The 15,041-nt window shown below is 37.4% G+C and overlaps 1 protein-coding gene across 6 annotated transcripts in view; it reads left to right on the top strand.

Annotated features, from left to right (window-relative positions):
• The first annotated feature begins 107 nt into the window (after nucleotides 1-107).
• MOSPD2 (motile sperm domain containing 2) overlaps nucleotides 108-15,041 on the top strand; it is a 35,943-nt gene continuing 21,009 nt past the window's right edge. For 2 of the 6 annotated variants that reach the window (XM_026110161.2, XM_026110163.2), the window contains exons 1-5: nucleotides 110-278; nucleotides 546-609; nucleotides 6,976-7,131; nucleotides 7,944-8,030; nucleotides 10,164-10,318. In XM_026110161.2, coding sequence (XP_025965946.1) covers nucleotides 270-278; nucleotides 546-609; nucleotides 6,976-7,131; nucleotides 7,944-8,030; nucleotides 10,164-10,318 — 471 coding nt within the window. In that variant the 5' untranslated portion in view covers nucleotides 110-269. Of the gene's footprint in view, nucleotides 279-545; nucleotides 610-2,414; nucleotides 2,556-6,975; nucleotides 7,132-7,943; nucleotides 8,031-10,163; nucleotides 10,319-15,041 lie in introns of those variants that run through there. The other 4 variants (XM_026110162.2, XM_064499938.1, XM_026110164.2 and 1 more) reach the window with 4 other exon arrangements.

The following is a 15,041-nucleotide window of genomic DNA, read 5'->3' as shown; positions in this document are numbered from 1 at the left end:
GGGGGTGGGGGTGGAGCAAGCAGTGCCGGAGCGGGGGCGGGGCCCAGAGCCCCGCACGGCGCGAGGAGCGGGGGCAGGGGGCGGGGCTTTCTCCTGGTTGGCCGCACCCGGCGCCGCCGCCCTTGTCCCGGACGGTGCGGACCACTGGCAGGCCCCGCCCCCTCCCCCCTCTGCCCCTTCCCAAAGGTCACGCACCGCCTGCGTCCTTATTTCTTTCTCCCCCTCGCGCGCGCGGAGCCTGTTGTAGCTGTGGGCGCCTCCGCGGGACCATGGCTGACGTGAGTGGCTGCGTGCGCGCGGCTTCCTCCCTGCCCTCCCTCCGAGCTCGCGCGCCCGCCTGCGGGGTCTTCCCTCCCCAACGGCCCCCGCGCGCCGGCGGCTGCCGCCGGCGGGGGAGCGGGGAGGGAGCGGCGGTTGAGCGGCGCGGAGCGCGCGGGGGTAGCTAGGGCTGTCGGCAGCGCTCGCCCAGCTGAGGGGGGCTGGCTCGGGCCTTCGCCTTTCCCTTCCTTTCACGTCCTTCCCCGTTTCTTGTTTCCCCTCGGCAGCGACAGGACAAGGCCGCGCTGATAAGCGAGACCAGGCGGCGTTTCGAGGCGGAGTACCTGCCAGGTGAGTGCCCGGTAGTGAAGCTGGGGGTGGGCTCGGTTCCCTGTGTGCGGCCTCTGACGCTTGCCCCATATCTCTCCGCGTGTGGGCTGCTGCTTTTACTTCTCTCCTTCCCAGTTTCCACCTCTTCTTCAGGTGGCCGAAGCTACCAGGCAGGGGTGACGCACGGAGCGTAGTGTTTTCTCTGTTGGCTCTTGGTGCTCTCTTTTGGGTTGGTCTCTCTGGGTGACAAGGAGTGTTGGGGCAAAGCTTTTAAGTCCTTTTGAGCCCTGGTTGCTGTCCGTCTGGCTTTAGCGTTGGGGTCGAGGCATTGCGGTGCTCAGTGCTTTTTGGACGTTGAAGGGGGAGGGGAGATCTTGGCCCTAACCGGTTTGTCTAGGAAAGGAGCTGCTTTTCTGGAGTAACTTGCACTCTAAATTCATGCTGTGCTTAATTAAAATCATACTGTGTGTCCAACTCAACTGTTAAGTGCAGAAGCTTTTAAACCTGTAAATGAGGGAGTGGAGCTGCTGGGAATGCCTAGGGGAAAGGGAATGCCTGGGGAATCTTAGAGGGGTTCCTTTTCAATCCAAGGTTGATTTTCATTGCTTATAATAGGAAAATAGGTAGTAGTGGAGTATGCTAACAACTGTAGTGTTAAGGAATGAGTTTTATTATGGATATGTAAAGGCTTTCTATTAAAAACATAGTCCCATGCAATTTTTAATGCAAATACAATGAGAACTCAGCAGTTTAGTGTAGGAATTGCATGTACCTCCTTTAATGTAAACCTCAATCCTGTGAACATGTGCTTTGTTTTGATGTTCCTGATCAGAATTGTTGAGACTTAGCTAACACTTTTACATGAGAGTTGCACACTTTTTATGACCTCTTTGTGACTGGGTGTAGCACTTCTCTTGGAAACTTCTGGAGGGCCTTGAGTATGGTAAAAATTTTATCTCGTATGTTTACCTGACTGATATTGATAAAGAAACCAATTTTGGCCCTGGTTAGAGATGACATATGTTTCTGGGATGATGATGAAATTATTGGAATGGTGTCTTGGAGAAGAGAGAACTTACTTTATCACGTGACATCTCTATGTGAGTAAAGATGTCTTTGGCATTCTTAAAACTTTACGTTCTGGGAAGAAGGATCATCTTAAGGTTTTTTTTGGCTATTGATATTTTCAATTAATGTATGCGTCTCCCTATGATAAATGGTTTATATTTCTTTGTAATCTATTATCCTAGAACAACACTCATAAAAATTACTTTGGAAAGCCTAAAACTACTTTGGGACAGTTCCAGCTGGAAAAAGGGGAGTGTTACCTTTTCAGCTGAGCTATCCTTTAGAATACCGTAATTCCACAGATTTCTCTAGTTGTAACAGACCCTCTGCTGGCCTGGATGTAGCCATTAAAAGAGTGAAACATTGTTGCAATTGCAAGATAAACCATAATTCTACTTCTTGGAATATTTTGTACAGTTATTTTCTCAGCCCATTTTGGGGTCATGGTTTAGAACTTTTAGCCTTTTCAAGAAAATGAGATTAGGATTCCTTTGAGTTAACATTCGTAAATCTCTCCCTTGAATTTAGTAATGCTGTGAGCAAATGACTATTGTCAGTTGAATAATTCAGTTGAAGTGTGAAAAAACACAGGGATTTAGTGTTATTGCGGTCCTTCTGCCTTTACTGTATATGTTCTAAAATGTACTAAAATGTTTCCTCGTACTTGAAAGGGGTGTAGAGGTTTGTTTACTTAATGATACAGCAGATACCCCGAACATACGACTTTCTATGTTTTAAGGGTACAAAGTGTTGCTGGATATCAAGAGATTTTAGTCTGCTTTGAAAAGTAGTGGCACTATCAAGATACATTGTGAAAAGTAAACTGATACTGTCTGTGAAAGTTTGAGGTGGTCTTAGAATTGCGGGCCTCCATGAAGTGAGCCTAACTCCGTTCACAGGTGAGCTGCAAGTACTAAGATTTATGTGAAAATTTCAAGCAACTTTTATTTCTTGGGCTGCAGCTATTTTCATTTTCCTATAAGGAAAACAGTGTTTCTGATTAATCTAGAGACTTAATGTTTGTTTTGTGAAGTGATTCTACCATATTGTGGAACTCATAGCTGCGGAGTTCCCTCTATACGGGAGGAATTGCTAATGGTCACATGTGCTGTTGTTTTCTTGCAATAGTACTTATACTTGTTGTGAAATGAAAACTTAGATGGCCTTTCAAATCCTTATTTTGTTTGAAATTATTGATTATCAGAATACGGTGTTTTAGATTAAAGCTAAATATATGAAAAATATATTTTAATATGTAGGTGCTTTAGGAAAGCCTAATACTAACTGCCACATCTGCCACATGCTGGAATATCTCAAGTAAAAGTTGTAGCTCAATAATACACTACAGTCTTGAAAACTTTCAAGGTAAGATGTAAAAAGTCATGTTCAATATTTGAAAGCACTGGATGTCAAGAACTATTTTCATAATTAGGTATAATATGGAAAATATAATGTCAGAGAACCTTATTGGCTCATATCCCTCAAATTTGCATGAGAATTTTCTTGCTGAAGTTGAACTTGTGTGGCCACTGAGGTGATCTAGAAGGAAAGCTTGACCAATGTGAGATCTTGTCTGCAAAACTGTTTTATGTTAACTGAGATCTTGGACTTTTTTTTTTCCTTCATTGAATTTTCTACCTGAATTTTGGAAGACAGCTTCAGTGCTTGTGAAGAATTTATATTCCTGGTAATTAAAACCCTTGCATTTTGTTATTGTAAATGTACCTTTTAGACGTTCTTCTTAGTCCAATGGACGAATGAATGATGTCTAGTGTAGGAGTTGGACAGCACATTATCTGTGCAGCTTGGAGTCTAATTTCAGTTTTGTTTGAGTTCTTTGTGAGAGTTGGTGATGTAAAGGATTTGAGTGGTAACAGCAGCAATGGGAACAAAAGATTATTTTCTAGTACTGACTTGTGCTAGCATTTTTTTAGTAAACAATCTTGTCTTTTTCTTCTTCAGTGCATTTTCACTGCTTAGAGAATTTCTAAAACTAGCTTTTAGTCTGAGGCTGTTACTTCCCATTTTAATGTTGCAGTGGAAATTATTTATAATCAAATCTTAGTTTCTCTCCTGTTCAAAAAGTCTGTTTTCTTCTCTGTTTTGTGTATTTATCTTGTCCATATTCCCTGTTGCTCCTCTTTTGTATCTCCTTTTCCTTTTTATTTTGGGCAAAGCTGAATTTTCAGACATAATTTCGCAACAGAGGTTTTGCACTCTGCTGTTTTGTATAACTAGTTTTAAAAATTAAATTTCATCGTGACTTGATTTAAGCCAAAGACAAACTATATGTTGTTACTCAAGTGGGCCACTGGCAAATAAGATTTTAGATATATGGGGCATTCTCAGAGAGAATAATGGATATGGTTATTGTAGAAAACTCTAAGGGTGATGTTTTGCATGCCTGCTTTATCTGCTTGTGCTCTGAAAATGTATTTTCCCAGATTCTTGGCTTTAGACTGAGAAATGGTGGAAGGAAGATAGGAAACATGTATGAATGGGATAATAAACATACTTTCATAGAAAGCTGTGTGATATTGATTCTTGAGCTTTCTGTTAAAAGTATTTTTTGTTACCATTGACAGGGTATTCTTTTGCTGAAAGTTTAGATTTACCGCCTCTCAAGGAGATAGATATTTGCATATTACTTTTTTTTTTTTTAATTGAAATAATTCAGTACTGAGGGGTGCGTCATGGGGGGTGGTTGTTGGTATTATGGTGGTATTATTTTCTCTGGGTTTATTGCAAAGAGATTTATTGAAGATGGCAGTACAGTGTAGTCATAGCAAGCGAATCTTACTGCACATTCGTCATTGCCTGAGTCTTGGTTTCTTACCACTCCAAAGGTTTCTTGTCAGAGGTTTTCTTAACTCCAGGAGAGTAACCTTGAGAGGTGTCCCAACTCAAGGGGAGATTCACCGCTGTGCAGCCTGCTGCTGTGCCGGAGAGCTCAATGGGCTCTAGGCTACAGCGCTATTTATGGGCACAGAGTTTGGCTCATGTGCATACAATACTTGTTGTGGAGATACCCCGTTTTGCTGATCCCATGCCTGTGTCTGGCCTTACCAGTTGCAACCAGTATTGCCTAGTTCATCCTGGTCAGCCCTGGGTGCTATCAGTTATTTACAGTCAGCTGGGGCCTGAGATAAGGGTGTGTGTGGCCGGGGGAGGGGGGGAAGTAGTTGCGCTCTGCCACACAAATGTTAGTCAATGCATAAATAATAGACTCTAATAATAGATGTTCAGATGGAATTTTTTCCGTCCTCTCCCAATCCTCTCTCTTTATCCCAAGTGTTATTTAGGGTAGACAATTTCGTTGTAGATTTTATTGTAAATTTTATTTATCTATTTTTTTAGCAAGAATTGGTTAAATCAGGTAAGGTTAAATCAGTCAGCAGCACTCTGATGCTCTCTGTCTTGCTAAGCTTACTTGGTTGAAATAATGGTATTGTGCAGTGCATGTGGAAGCAGTGTTTGACTAGCTGATTTTCTTTATGTACCTGCAACAGCACATGCTCAAAGAGTTTATGTATATCACCTTGTTGGACTTAGTTACCAAAGAGGAGATAAAGTTTTGTAATTGCTTTTCATATTTACCTTACTTTTCATTGCAATGCAAAAGCTTGGATAAAATGTTTTCCCCTTTTTTCTCTTTTTTAAAGTATTCATTAATTTAAATTTGCATTTTTTTAATATTATATATGTTCAGATTTTGAGAAAATTTGCTAGTGACCCATAAATGTGTATTCTGAGGTAGGTTCCACACAATGATATGTGAATTTATTTAAATGATTGTTAGATACAAGAGGTACTAATCTGTCATTCTATTGACTATCCTGCTTTCAAATATGTATTGAGAGCAGAGAGAGTCTCCAGAAAGTGGTAATAAATGTTATCGTCTTAGTTTTTAGCAGGTGGTGTGGTGGGTTTTTGTTTGTTTTGTAATTACACAGTACTCAAGTCCTTTATACAAATAGGGTGTACATGGAACTGATTTAGGAAAAATGTTTGGCAAATTGAATAACTACAGTCATTCTTAGCAGGAAGCTAGTGTGTATTAGAGAGTCTTAAGCCAGCTCAAAGTAAGATAGCTCAGGTACTACAGGCATGTAATGCTTAGGCTAAAGTAAATTTTTGGTCTTTCACAGCCCTAGTTTGCCATAGCTGGTATGCTTCTTTTATTTTAGCTAACTATGGATGTGCTAGCTTAGTTACTTTACATCACAGTATCTTTGAAGATATCTTAGATGGGAATGTGTGTTACACTATTATAAATGGGATTTCAACAACTGCAATTTTTTACAGTCCATGCAGTTTTTCAGATGCCAGTTGCTTTTCTTGAATATTGCCAAGGTTCAGTTTTATTGTGTATGAGGTTTGGCTCACACAGTATTTCTTTGAAGTTTCAGTCTAACAAACATTCAGTTTCAGAAAAAGATGCTAAAAGAAAAATACAGTCTTAAGTTCTAGGACTTTTTTTTTTTTTTTAGAATTAATAATGCTGTGTTCAAGGTCTAAAACAGTTTACCAAGGGAGGCTGTGGAATTTCCACCCTCTGAGGTTTGAAAATTTGACTGAGCAAAGCCTTTAGCAACCCATTGGAACTTAAAAGTTAGCCCTGCTCTGAGCAGGTGATAGGACTAGGTGACCTGCAGAGATCCTCCCCAATATGAAGGTTTTTTTGTGATTCTAACTTGAAACTAGATATTGTGTTGGCCTTTTTGTGCCTTCTGCTAATCCCAGGTAAAACTGCCCAAATTACAAATCATTGGGGGAATAAATAGTCAATTTTCAGATTAGCAGTTGAGACGTCACAAAATGTAATACCCTAGATCTTTGCACTTTATTCCATCTGTGGCTCACCCAGAGCTACAGAGAAGTTAAACAGCATTCCAGTCTTTCTTGCTCTGAATATTCATACATCCGGGCTTAGTCAGAACATAGGGAAAAAGCTGTCTGATGTGAGTGTGGAAATGATCAGAGGAGGACCTGAAAGAGAGCAAGAGAGCAAGCTTTCAGTGAATTGGAGCCTGGTGGACAGAGGAACAAATAGGGGACTAAGATTAAGGAGAGCAGAAGTTGAGACTGTGCTTGGCTAAGGAACAAGCTAAGATGGTGGAATGGGATCAAAGGGAGTGGAAGTTTGAAACCTAATGAAGAAGCAGAAACCGAGTAGATAGTGTATCTGAGAAGAGGTTGAATGTGAAGAGATGCATAGGAGATGCAGCTATTTTTTTCCTTAGTGGATGAACCCTGACAAATCTTTTTGTGTTTTCATAATAAGTGCTGTATTTTAAAAATAATAAACTTGTTTGCTAGATAAATCGGATAAATATGATTCTAGAGATGTGGAAAGACTTCAGCAAGATGATAAATGGGTTGAAAATTATCTGATTTGGAGGCATGATGTTGTGGATGATACATTGAAGATGATTGATGAAAGCTTTCAATGGAGGAAGGAATACACAGTTAATGGTAAGCTATGTTATATAATTATTGTGATGAGGCATGTTGCTTTCCTATTGAACTATGGCTAGCCTGTATATACAGTTTCCTTAAGCACCTAGTTCTCAGAGGTCATGCAAGTACCACAGCGTGCTAAGCAAGAACTTCTCTATTCAGTTAGAAAATAAAATGTTAGAACTATTGCTTTTTATATTGCCCAGTACTGTGTCTCTGTTTTGTTGTGCTTCCATATCTCTATTTGCTATTCTTTCTTGTAAGGTTGTTTGAGAGGAGGGAGGGAAGGGAGGATCTTTTGTTCTTTTCTCTCAATCTTTTGTTCTGTCTCTGTACATTTGCCAGAATGAAATCTTGTTAAAAATTTGGGACTCTGATGCTGCGATAAAAATGTTTATCGTAGCAGCAATTACTCTAGCGGCCTAAGACCTTGGACAGAATAGATCTGTTTTCTATGTACTGTGAAAGTGTTTTGAAGATGAGCTTTACCTCCAAGACCTTAGAATCTGCTTTGAGAAAGAATAAAACAAGGGCTAGAAATTTGAGGAGAAATAACAAAACATTTACACTATTTTCTCTTCCCTCAAATGTTTATTCTTATCTTTTCCTAAGTAGATCTTACTCTACAGCATGAGAGGAAGAAGATAGTAAAGTTTTTCAAATGAACTCAGTCTTTGTGTTAATTGATAAAATGTCCTGGAAGTTATTTTTCAGAGATGGGATTTTGTATTTTGTTATGAGACTTCTGCATTTGTATTGAGTTTTGTTAAGCTAAAATGTGATTATTAACTTGCTGAAATAATCATTTTTCCCCCCCCCTCCCCCAGACTTGACGGAATCTGTCCTTCCAAAATGGTTATTTGAAAATGGTTCTATCTTTCTACATGGATATGATAAAGAGGGCTATAAATTATGTAAGTTACATATAATGATAGATGACTGAATATATTATACTTTGATTCCAGAATTTTAACAACATCCATCTTGAAAAATAAATGTTTTAAAAATAAGCAATTATTGGTAACTGCATTATCAACTGTTCATCATTTTTGTAAACTTTCAGTATGTCTTTGCTCATTCCACTTCTGTGATCCAAAGTTTATCAGCACTTCTCAAAAATCATAAACCTTTATCTTAATTATCAATGCAGTTTTTACCTTTTCTGTTGAAATGTGTTATTCTGTATCTTCTATGATGAGTATATAGCTAGAATAAGACTCAATTATGTTACAGTGCATTGTCATTGCTTTTCCAGCAGCCCACAACGTTCTCATGTACTTGCAGTGGTTCATAGGTTGTAAGGTTTGATTTCTGTTTATATCATTGTGATGTTTAGTGATGGTGTGGACAGCTGAGGAATTCTAGGAGAAAACTCTTGAGTTTCAGATTAATTTTTCATAGTTAAAGAATAAGATTTGTAGAGAAACAGTAAATATTTCCTGAAGTACTTTGAAGTTTATTAGTGTATAATAGATCAGCAATATTGTTTTGTATGTATGGATATGGAACATATAGCAACATATTCACAAAGTGAATGATTTTAAATCCTATGAAACAGGAGTTTTTAAAACAAATCACTCATGCAACTCTGCAAGCAATGATCTTGAAAGTTGAGAAAATAAAATATTTAATCTGAAATTCTGCTTTTCCTTGGTTTGCCAAGACTAGTTCATACCTCTAGAAATAGATTAACAATCCAGTGTTTTACAAAAGTGACTGCCATTTAAACACTGTAATATACTAGTATTGCAATAAAATCGTGACTAGAAAAATGCAGCTCTTACTCTGTGGCTGTACTTTGTCAAAGTGTCCCTTTTTTATCATTGTAAGATTCAGTATTGTATGGAAAGTTGCTAATACCTTCATGAGTTTCTTTTTAGCCTGTATTCAAACAAGGTAGCTAATCAAGGATGAGGAGTGATGAAACCTGTATATAGCGTTGAGAAAGTTGAGCATGATTTTACTGGATGCTTATTTTGGTGAGGCTATGGAGAGAGAAACTGAAGTAGGAAAACATCACTCTTGCATCTGTGGTTGGACTAAAAGTTGTCATTATTTCATGGCAAGAATGCATAACTTGGATGGGTGAATAATGAGTTTTGATTTTACTGTCACTGACAGTGTATTACATCGTAGCTGCCAGTAATTACATCAGCTATTATGTCATAGCTAATGTACTAATTTCCTGTCCCTCAAGTGTTTATTCCTGTGATTATTGGGTCAGAATGCCTGTGTCTTGGTATGCAGATTCAGAGTGTATGGTAGTTTTGAGTTACTGGTTAGTCAGCATTTTGAGAAGCGTGTTTCTTGAGCCAGAAATTACATACTCCACACTTATCCCAGTATGTAAATTAGACTTTTTAAACTATAAAGAAGCTCTTCAAGAATTATTGCTTATTTACAAGAGTATCGTATGTTTGGACAGGATATCTTTCTGAAATTCTGAACTTTACCACATACAGTTAACATGTTTGCTTTACATGAGCCAGAATTTTTTTACTTGCAATTGTTAGTATGTAATTGTGATAAGGAAATAAAAGGCATTGAGAGACTTTACTTATTTTAAGTAAAACTTTTCCAAGTTTCAGGGAGGAAGATATTACAATACATCTACAATTGTTTTCAGGGTTTATTTATTTATTTTTGGTGGTCGTGTACCAAAAAATCGTATCAGAGGACTGCATGAATTTAATTTCAAATTACGAAATAAGTGGTATTCTAGATAAGATACAATAGAAATGTTTAAATAAAGTACATGAAAAGTATTTTTCCACTCTGCTGTTTCTTCCCTTTTCTAATGCTTATTATTTTTCTATTGTCTTTTTAATTTTTAAAAGCTCTGGAATAAAAATGCAAGTAAGAAAAGGAAAAAAATAACATGCAGCTGTTTTGTAGTGGCTGCAAAATCAGTAAAAATGTGGAATACAAAAGCAGAGACTTTGAATTTCATAATGCATCCTCTACTGTTATCTGTATAGTATTTTCTGTTAATTTGAATCTGTTGTTGTAATTTTTGTGTATTTTTTTTTTCTTTTGCTCCTCCCAAGTTTGGTTCAGAGTGAAACTTCATATAAGAGATCCTAAACAGCAACTTGAAAAAAAGAAACTGGTAGCTTTTTGGTTAGAACATTATGCCAAGAGAGATCATGGGAAGCCCTTAACAGTCGTGTTCGACATGGCTGAAACTGGAATCAGTCACATAGTAAGTATTTTTATTTTTCTTTCTGATTATCTTCTGAATTATTTAATCCAAGTCCCCTTCTCCTCCTTCCCGGGTCCTGTGCGGTCCGTTAAACCTAAATAATTTAATGATTGCTCACAGCAGTGATCTGTAAGACTTCTTCTCGTGACTTGAGCTGTTTCCTAGATCCATTGTTACATACTAACATTTATTTTTTAAAGTCTTGTACCGCATATTGAAATTTTATTTTCAATTCGACAAGTCACCAAGCCAAAATGACTACGTATAGCAGTTGCCCACCAGCTTGCTTTGTGAATTTTCACAGATTGTTGTAGGATTTAGTTTTTAAGTACCCAAAGCGTAATAAGCTGAGCCCTCTTTTATTGTGTGTGTGCTTGCTGCCTCTTCCTGAGCAGCTACATTTGCATCATTGTCATCATTCTTGGATGAATCAAGGCAAGTCAAAAGTGAAGGATGGAAAAATGGTATAATGATGACAACAGTCAGGCCCTCAGATGCAGTGCCAAGACCTTTGAGAATGATGATCTGTTCTGAAAAGTAAACATCTCCAGCTGGCAGTTCTGTTCCTGTCTCTCTGTCCTCCATACCATATGTGGTGTTCCTGTGTATTTTAATTGTCTGTGTTTCTTAAGTCACGGTGTGCCTCTCTCTCCACCCATGGCATTAATTGTAATATGAAGACGTGTTTTGCTATCTCCTGAATGGCTAACCATTGAGCTTTTTAGTACTTTGTTGGTAGCTGTAGTGGCTGTATTCCAGAATTCACCTTGTGAGCTACAGTCTGTTTTGAAGTGCTGATGGAGTATTGTGGGGCAGAATACAAGGAAATACATAATGAAAATACCAGTGCACATATATTAACAGAATACATGATGTACATCATCTGAGAGCACAAGCAATGTAACTGAAGTTTATATTTGCAAGTGAGTAGGCAAAGCATTATCTGAAATAACACAAAAATGATTGCATTGTATTGCAAAGTAGGTACTAATGTCAGGCAGCTGGAACAGCTTCCTGTGATATCTGTTCACTGCATTGGCTAAAGAATTTTGGCCCTATTACTTCTTGTTTCCATTATACACTTTCTACTTAAAATTATAGTAGAAGATTTTACTTGCCACAATTTTTGAGACTTGAATTCAAGGACTTTGCACTAAGAAAACTATCAGTATCCTTTCTTTTGAAAAATAGGAGGACAAAATGCACTTCCTGCATCTGATGAACCTAAGTAAAGCTGTATCATCTGAATCAAAAAAAAAGTTTTCAAAGAATGGACTTGAAAGTTTGTTCAGTTCTAAAAGTAAAGGCTTTTCACTTTGAACTCTCTATTTTGAATTTTGGAAATTAACTTGATACTAAGAGTAGTTCACAGAGCAGGCATTGCTTCCAGTACTCCAAGTCCTTCTTTTCTTAGTAACAAAAATATAGATTAATCATGTAATGAAGCTGTGCTCAAGAAATTTGCATGCTTGTTGTTAGGTATAGATATGGAAAAAACTTTTTATAAAATACTTTTTCTGTTGTCTGAACAGCTGTGATAGAAAGACTTCTGAACTGTAGGCCTGTGTCAGAATCGTGTTTGTGCTTAAGCCAGCAATAATATTCTCACCCACTTTTCTCAGTTACCTGTCTAACCTGCCACTATTATGTAAGACCGCTTCATTCAAGTTTGATCTTGCACAAATGAAAGGTCCCAGCTTTTTTCAGAAGAACAAAAAATTCTGGGGAATTTATACATATTTCTAGATGTTCTTTACCATTGTAAAATTAAGGCAGAACAGTATAGCATAGCTCAGTCTGGTCTATAATAGTGGTCATTTTTCACAATATTGCAATTAGATGAAAAAATGCTAATTATTTTGAAAGTAGGATTTCTTCTTTGCCTTGGACATAACTAAAACTGAATCTTGAAGGAAATTAAGAGGATTATACTAGTTTTGGAAAGTACTCCAGAAAGCAATATCCTATTTGTACAGTCATTTGCAATGTTTTTAAATTTGGTGAGACTTTGAAATTTTATGTCCTAGGTGTTTGCAAATAAGTCTAAGAAAATGTATTTCATAACAGTCATATATCAAGTCAGTAATCTGCTTTCAGAATTATTTATAGATTTATTGTAGCCACACAGGATTGAGTCAGTTGCCTGTCTGAAGTAAGCTTCACAGTTTGCTTAGATGCTCATTGGAATTTAACAAATTGTTCACCTGTGTTGCATGAAACCTAAATGTGTATTTATGACCTTTTTCTGAATAGGTGCACTTAAGTGTGTTCTTAAATTCTGCGCTCAGATGGAACGGTAACATATAAAAAAAAGATGATTTAAGGAATTGTGTGTGTGTTTGTGTTTTTGTTTTGTTTTTAAGCCTTACGTCTTGTTATCTCTTTGGCCACAATCTTTCATAAATTTATCCTAAAAACATAGCTGTGAAATGTTAAAATTTCTTCCTGTTCTCCTCCCCATGAAATGATCTTTCTTGCAAGAATTGGTAATTGAGTCTCTTCCATTTTCACTAAAGCCTTAGCTGATCAAAGCACGTAAGTGTCTGCTTTTACATGACCTCTAGTATTTCATAAGTGTTTAGGGAAACTGTACGTTTACTTTTGTTTCTGTCATTCTTCCGTACCAGCTGAATCTGTTGTAACCTGGCCTGCATACAACTACTTTTCCCTGAAGAATGTTAAACTATGCAAAGTTTGATTGTCATTTAGTAGAATAAACGTAGTAGTATGTAGAATATGTTTTTGTAACCTGAGCCAAAGCTTCAGGCCAGTATCATAACTTTCCAATCTAATGCAGCAATACTGTTACCTATTTCAGGAGGCAAACAGTTGCCTCAAAACATTTTCCTCCTTACAGGTTGTTCTGAGATGATGGATTTTAACCTGCAAAACTAAAGTGATTCGTGACATTTTTTGGTTGATTTAATTTAGTAAACTTGAAATTAGGGATCCCCAGGTGATGTCCATTGGTGTTCATACATGACATATGTCAGCACTTCTGTGAGGACCAGAAAGGCAAACTGTTCCTCATGGAGTTATTTATTGATATGTCATAGTTGAAGATAGAATTGGGTCAACTTTTTGCTGGGGGTTGTTTTTCACTTCCCTTGCTTTGAGACCTTTTCAGCACTTATCAGTAGACTGACTGGTTGCACACTATCATCTGGATTTGGGGTTATTTTCTGGAAATTTTGTTTATATATATATTCTTCCTAAGGTTGTTCCTTATTTGGATTTAAGTTTGTCATTAAAATTTTATGGTTCAAAAGTTACTCTTGTTATGGAACAGAAGTTCTGATTAATATCTGGTTTTCTAGATTCTCTTAGTTCTAATAAGTGCTTGAGGTGCAATGTTTATTTTACATTGCCCTTTTTTAAAGTGTGTCTTTAAAAAGTCTTTACCAAACCCGTTTTTGTGATCCATGCTAGACACGGGTCTAGGCATCAGCTTGAATACAGCTTTGTTTTCTACAGTTGATGTTAATGGAGTCTGAATGAGACACTACTAGCAGTAGAACTTCATCATGTTAGTGGTGTAGAACAAAGTAACAGCTTGCTTACTAGTTAGGGGTATTTTCTAAGTTTTATCATTTGGAGGTTTACAGATGTAGGAGTGGAGGTATGCTGTGGTATCTCTTCCCTTATGCCTAATTTTCTACCTACTTAATATCTTCATATGGAAAGCATAAATACATGTCCATAATTTACTAAAAGAATCTCCTTTGTGATTTGCTTTATAGAAGCTTTTTTAGAGGAATGATCAGTATGATCTCCTGCATCCTTACCCGTTCTTAGCTTCTATACTTCTGCCTAAAGAAGGAAAATAACTTAAAATCAGAATTTCTTGATTTTCATTTTCTTCAGCTGAGATCAGCAGAGAAGTCAGTTTTTCAGCACCCACTTTTTAGAGCAGAATCTAAACTGTATTAGACTGTAAGGTGGGGATCATGGTTATCATTAGATATCTATAGATTCAATCTGATAACTAAAAATTGTATACATTGACATGATCTTATAGCAATAAGATTTTTAAGTTTTTTTTGTAGAAAATGCTATGCTATCCCGTATACCGGTTTTAGCCATCCCTATAAGAAGTACAGTTCCATATCTTATTCTCTTTTTTGTTGCCACAGGAGAAATTCCTTTTAAAAATAAGCAAAAACCAACCAAACAAAAAACCCTTTCTCTCTGCCTTTTCCAAGCAAAATGGTTAATGCTGCATTAGGACTGTGCAGGACATTTTTACAAGTAAATATGGGGTAATTCAATTTTGCAGGCAGGATGGTGCTCTTACCTATGACTTAAGAACTGTTTGTCCACACTATTAACTATAATACTAGAGCCATGTTTTTTATAACAAGCATAAAGGAGTAGGATCATTTTGTTTTCGCAGAACCACAATTTGATCTTGCAATCTATGGCACATATCCTGAAGGAACTTCTTTCCGGTGAAAGGCACATATCCTGAAGGAACTTCTTTGCAGTTTCTTTGAAACTTTCAGAGGCACGGTTTCAGCAAATGCTGTTCATAAGCCTCCCATTGTAGAGTCTTGCTCTGCAGTTAGTATTTTTATCAGAGAACAGAAATATTTTTAATAGCTGTTTGTAGCAGAATAGAGTAAGTGCTAAACTTTATGTTAAAAGAATATGGAGTTCTGAGTTCTTCTCCAGATCATGTTTCATTTGATTGTTCCATTGCTAATATAGTCTCATCCACTGTGTC

This window comes from Dromaius novaehollandiae, chromosome 1 (assembly GCF_036370855.1).
Source record: "Dromaius novaehollandiae isolate bDroNov1 chromosome 1, bDroNov1.hap1, whole genome shotgun sequence".
Classification (NCBI taxonomy): domain Eukaryota; kingdom Metazoa; phylum Chordata; class Aves; order Casuariiformes; family Dromaiidae; genus Dromaius; species Dromaius novaehollandiae.
This window is presented reverse-complemented; position numbering and strand designations above follow the sequence as displayed.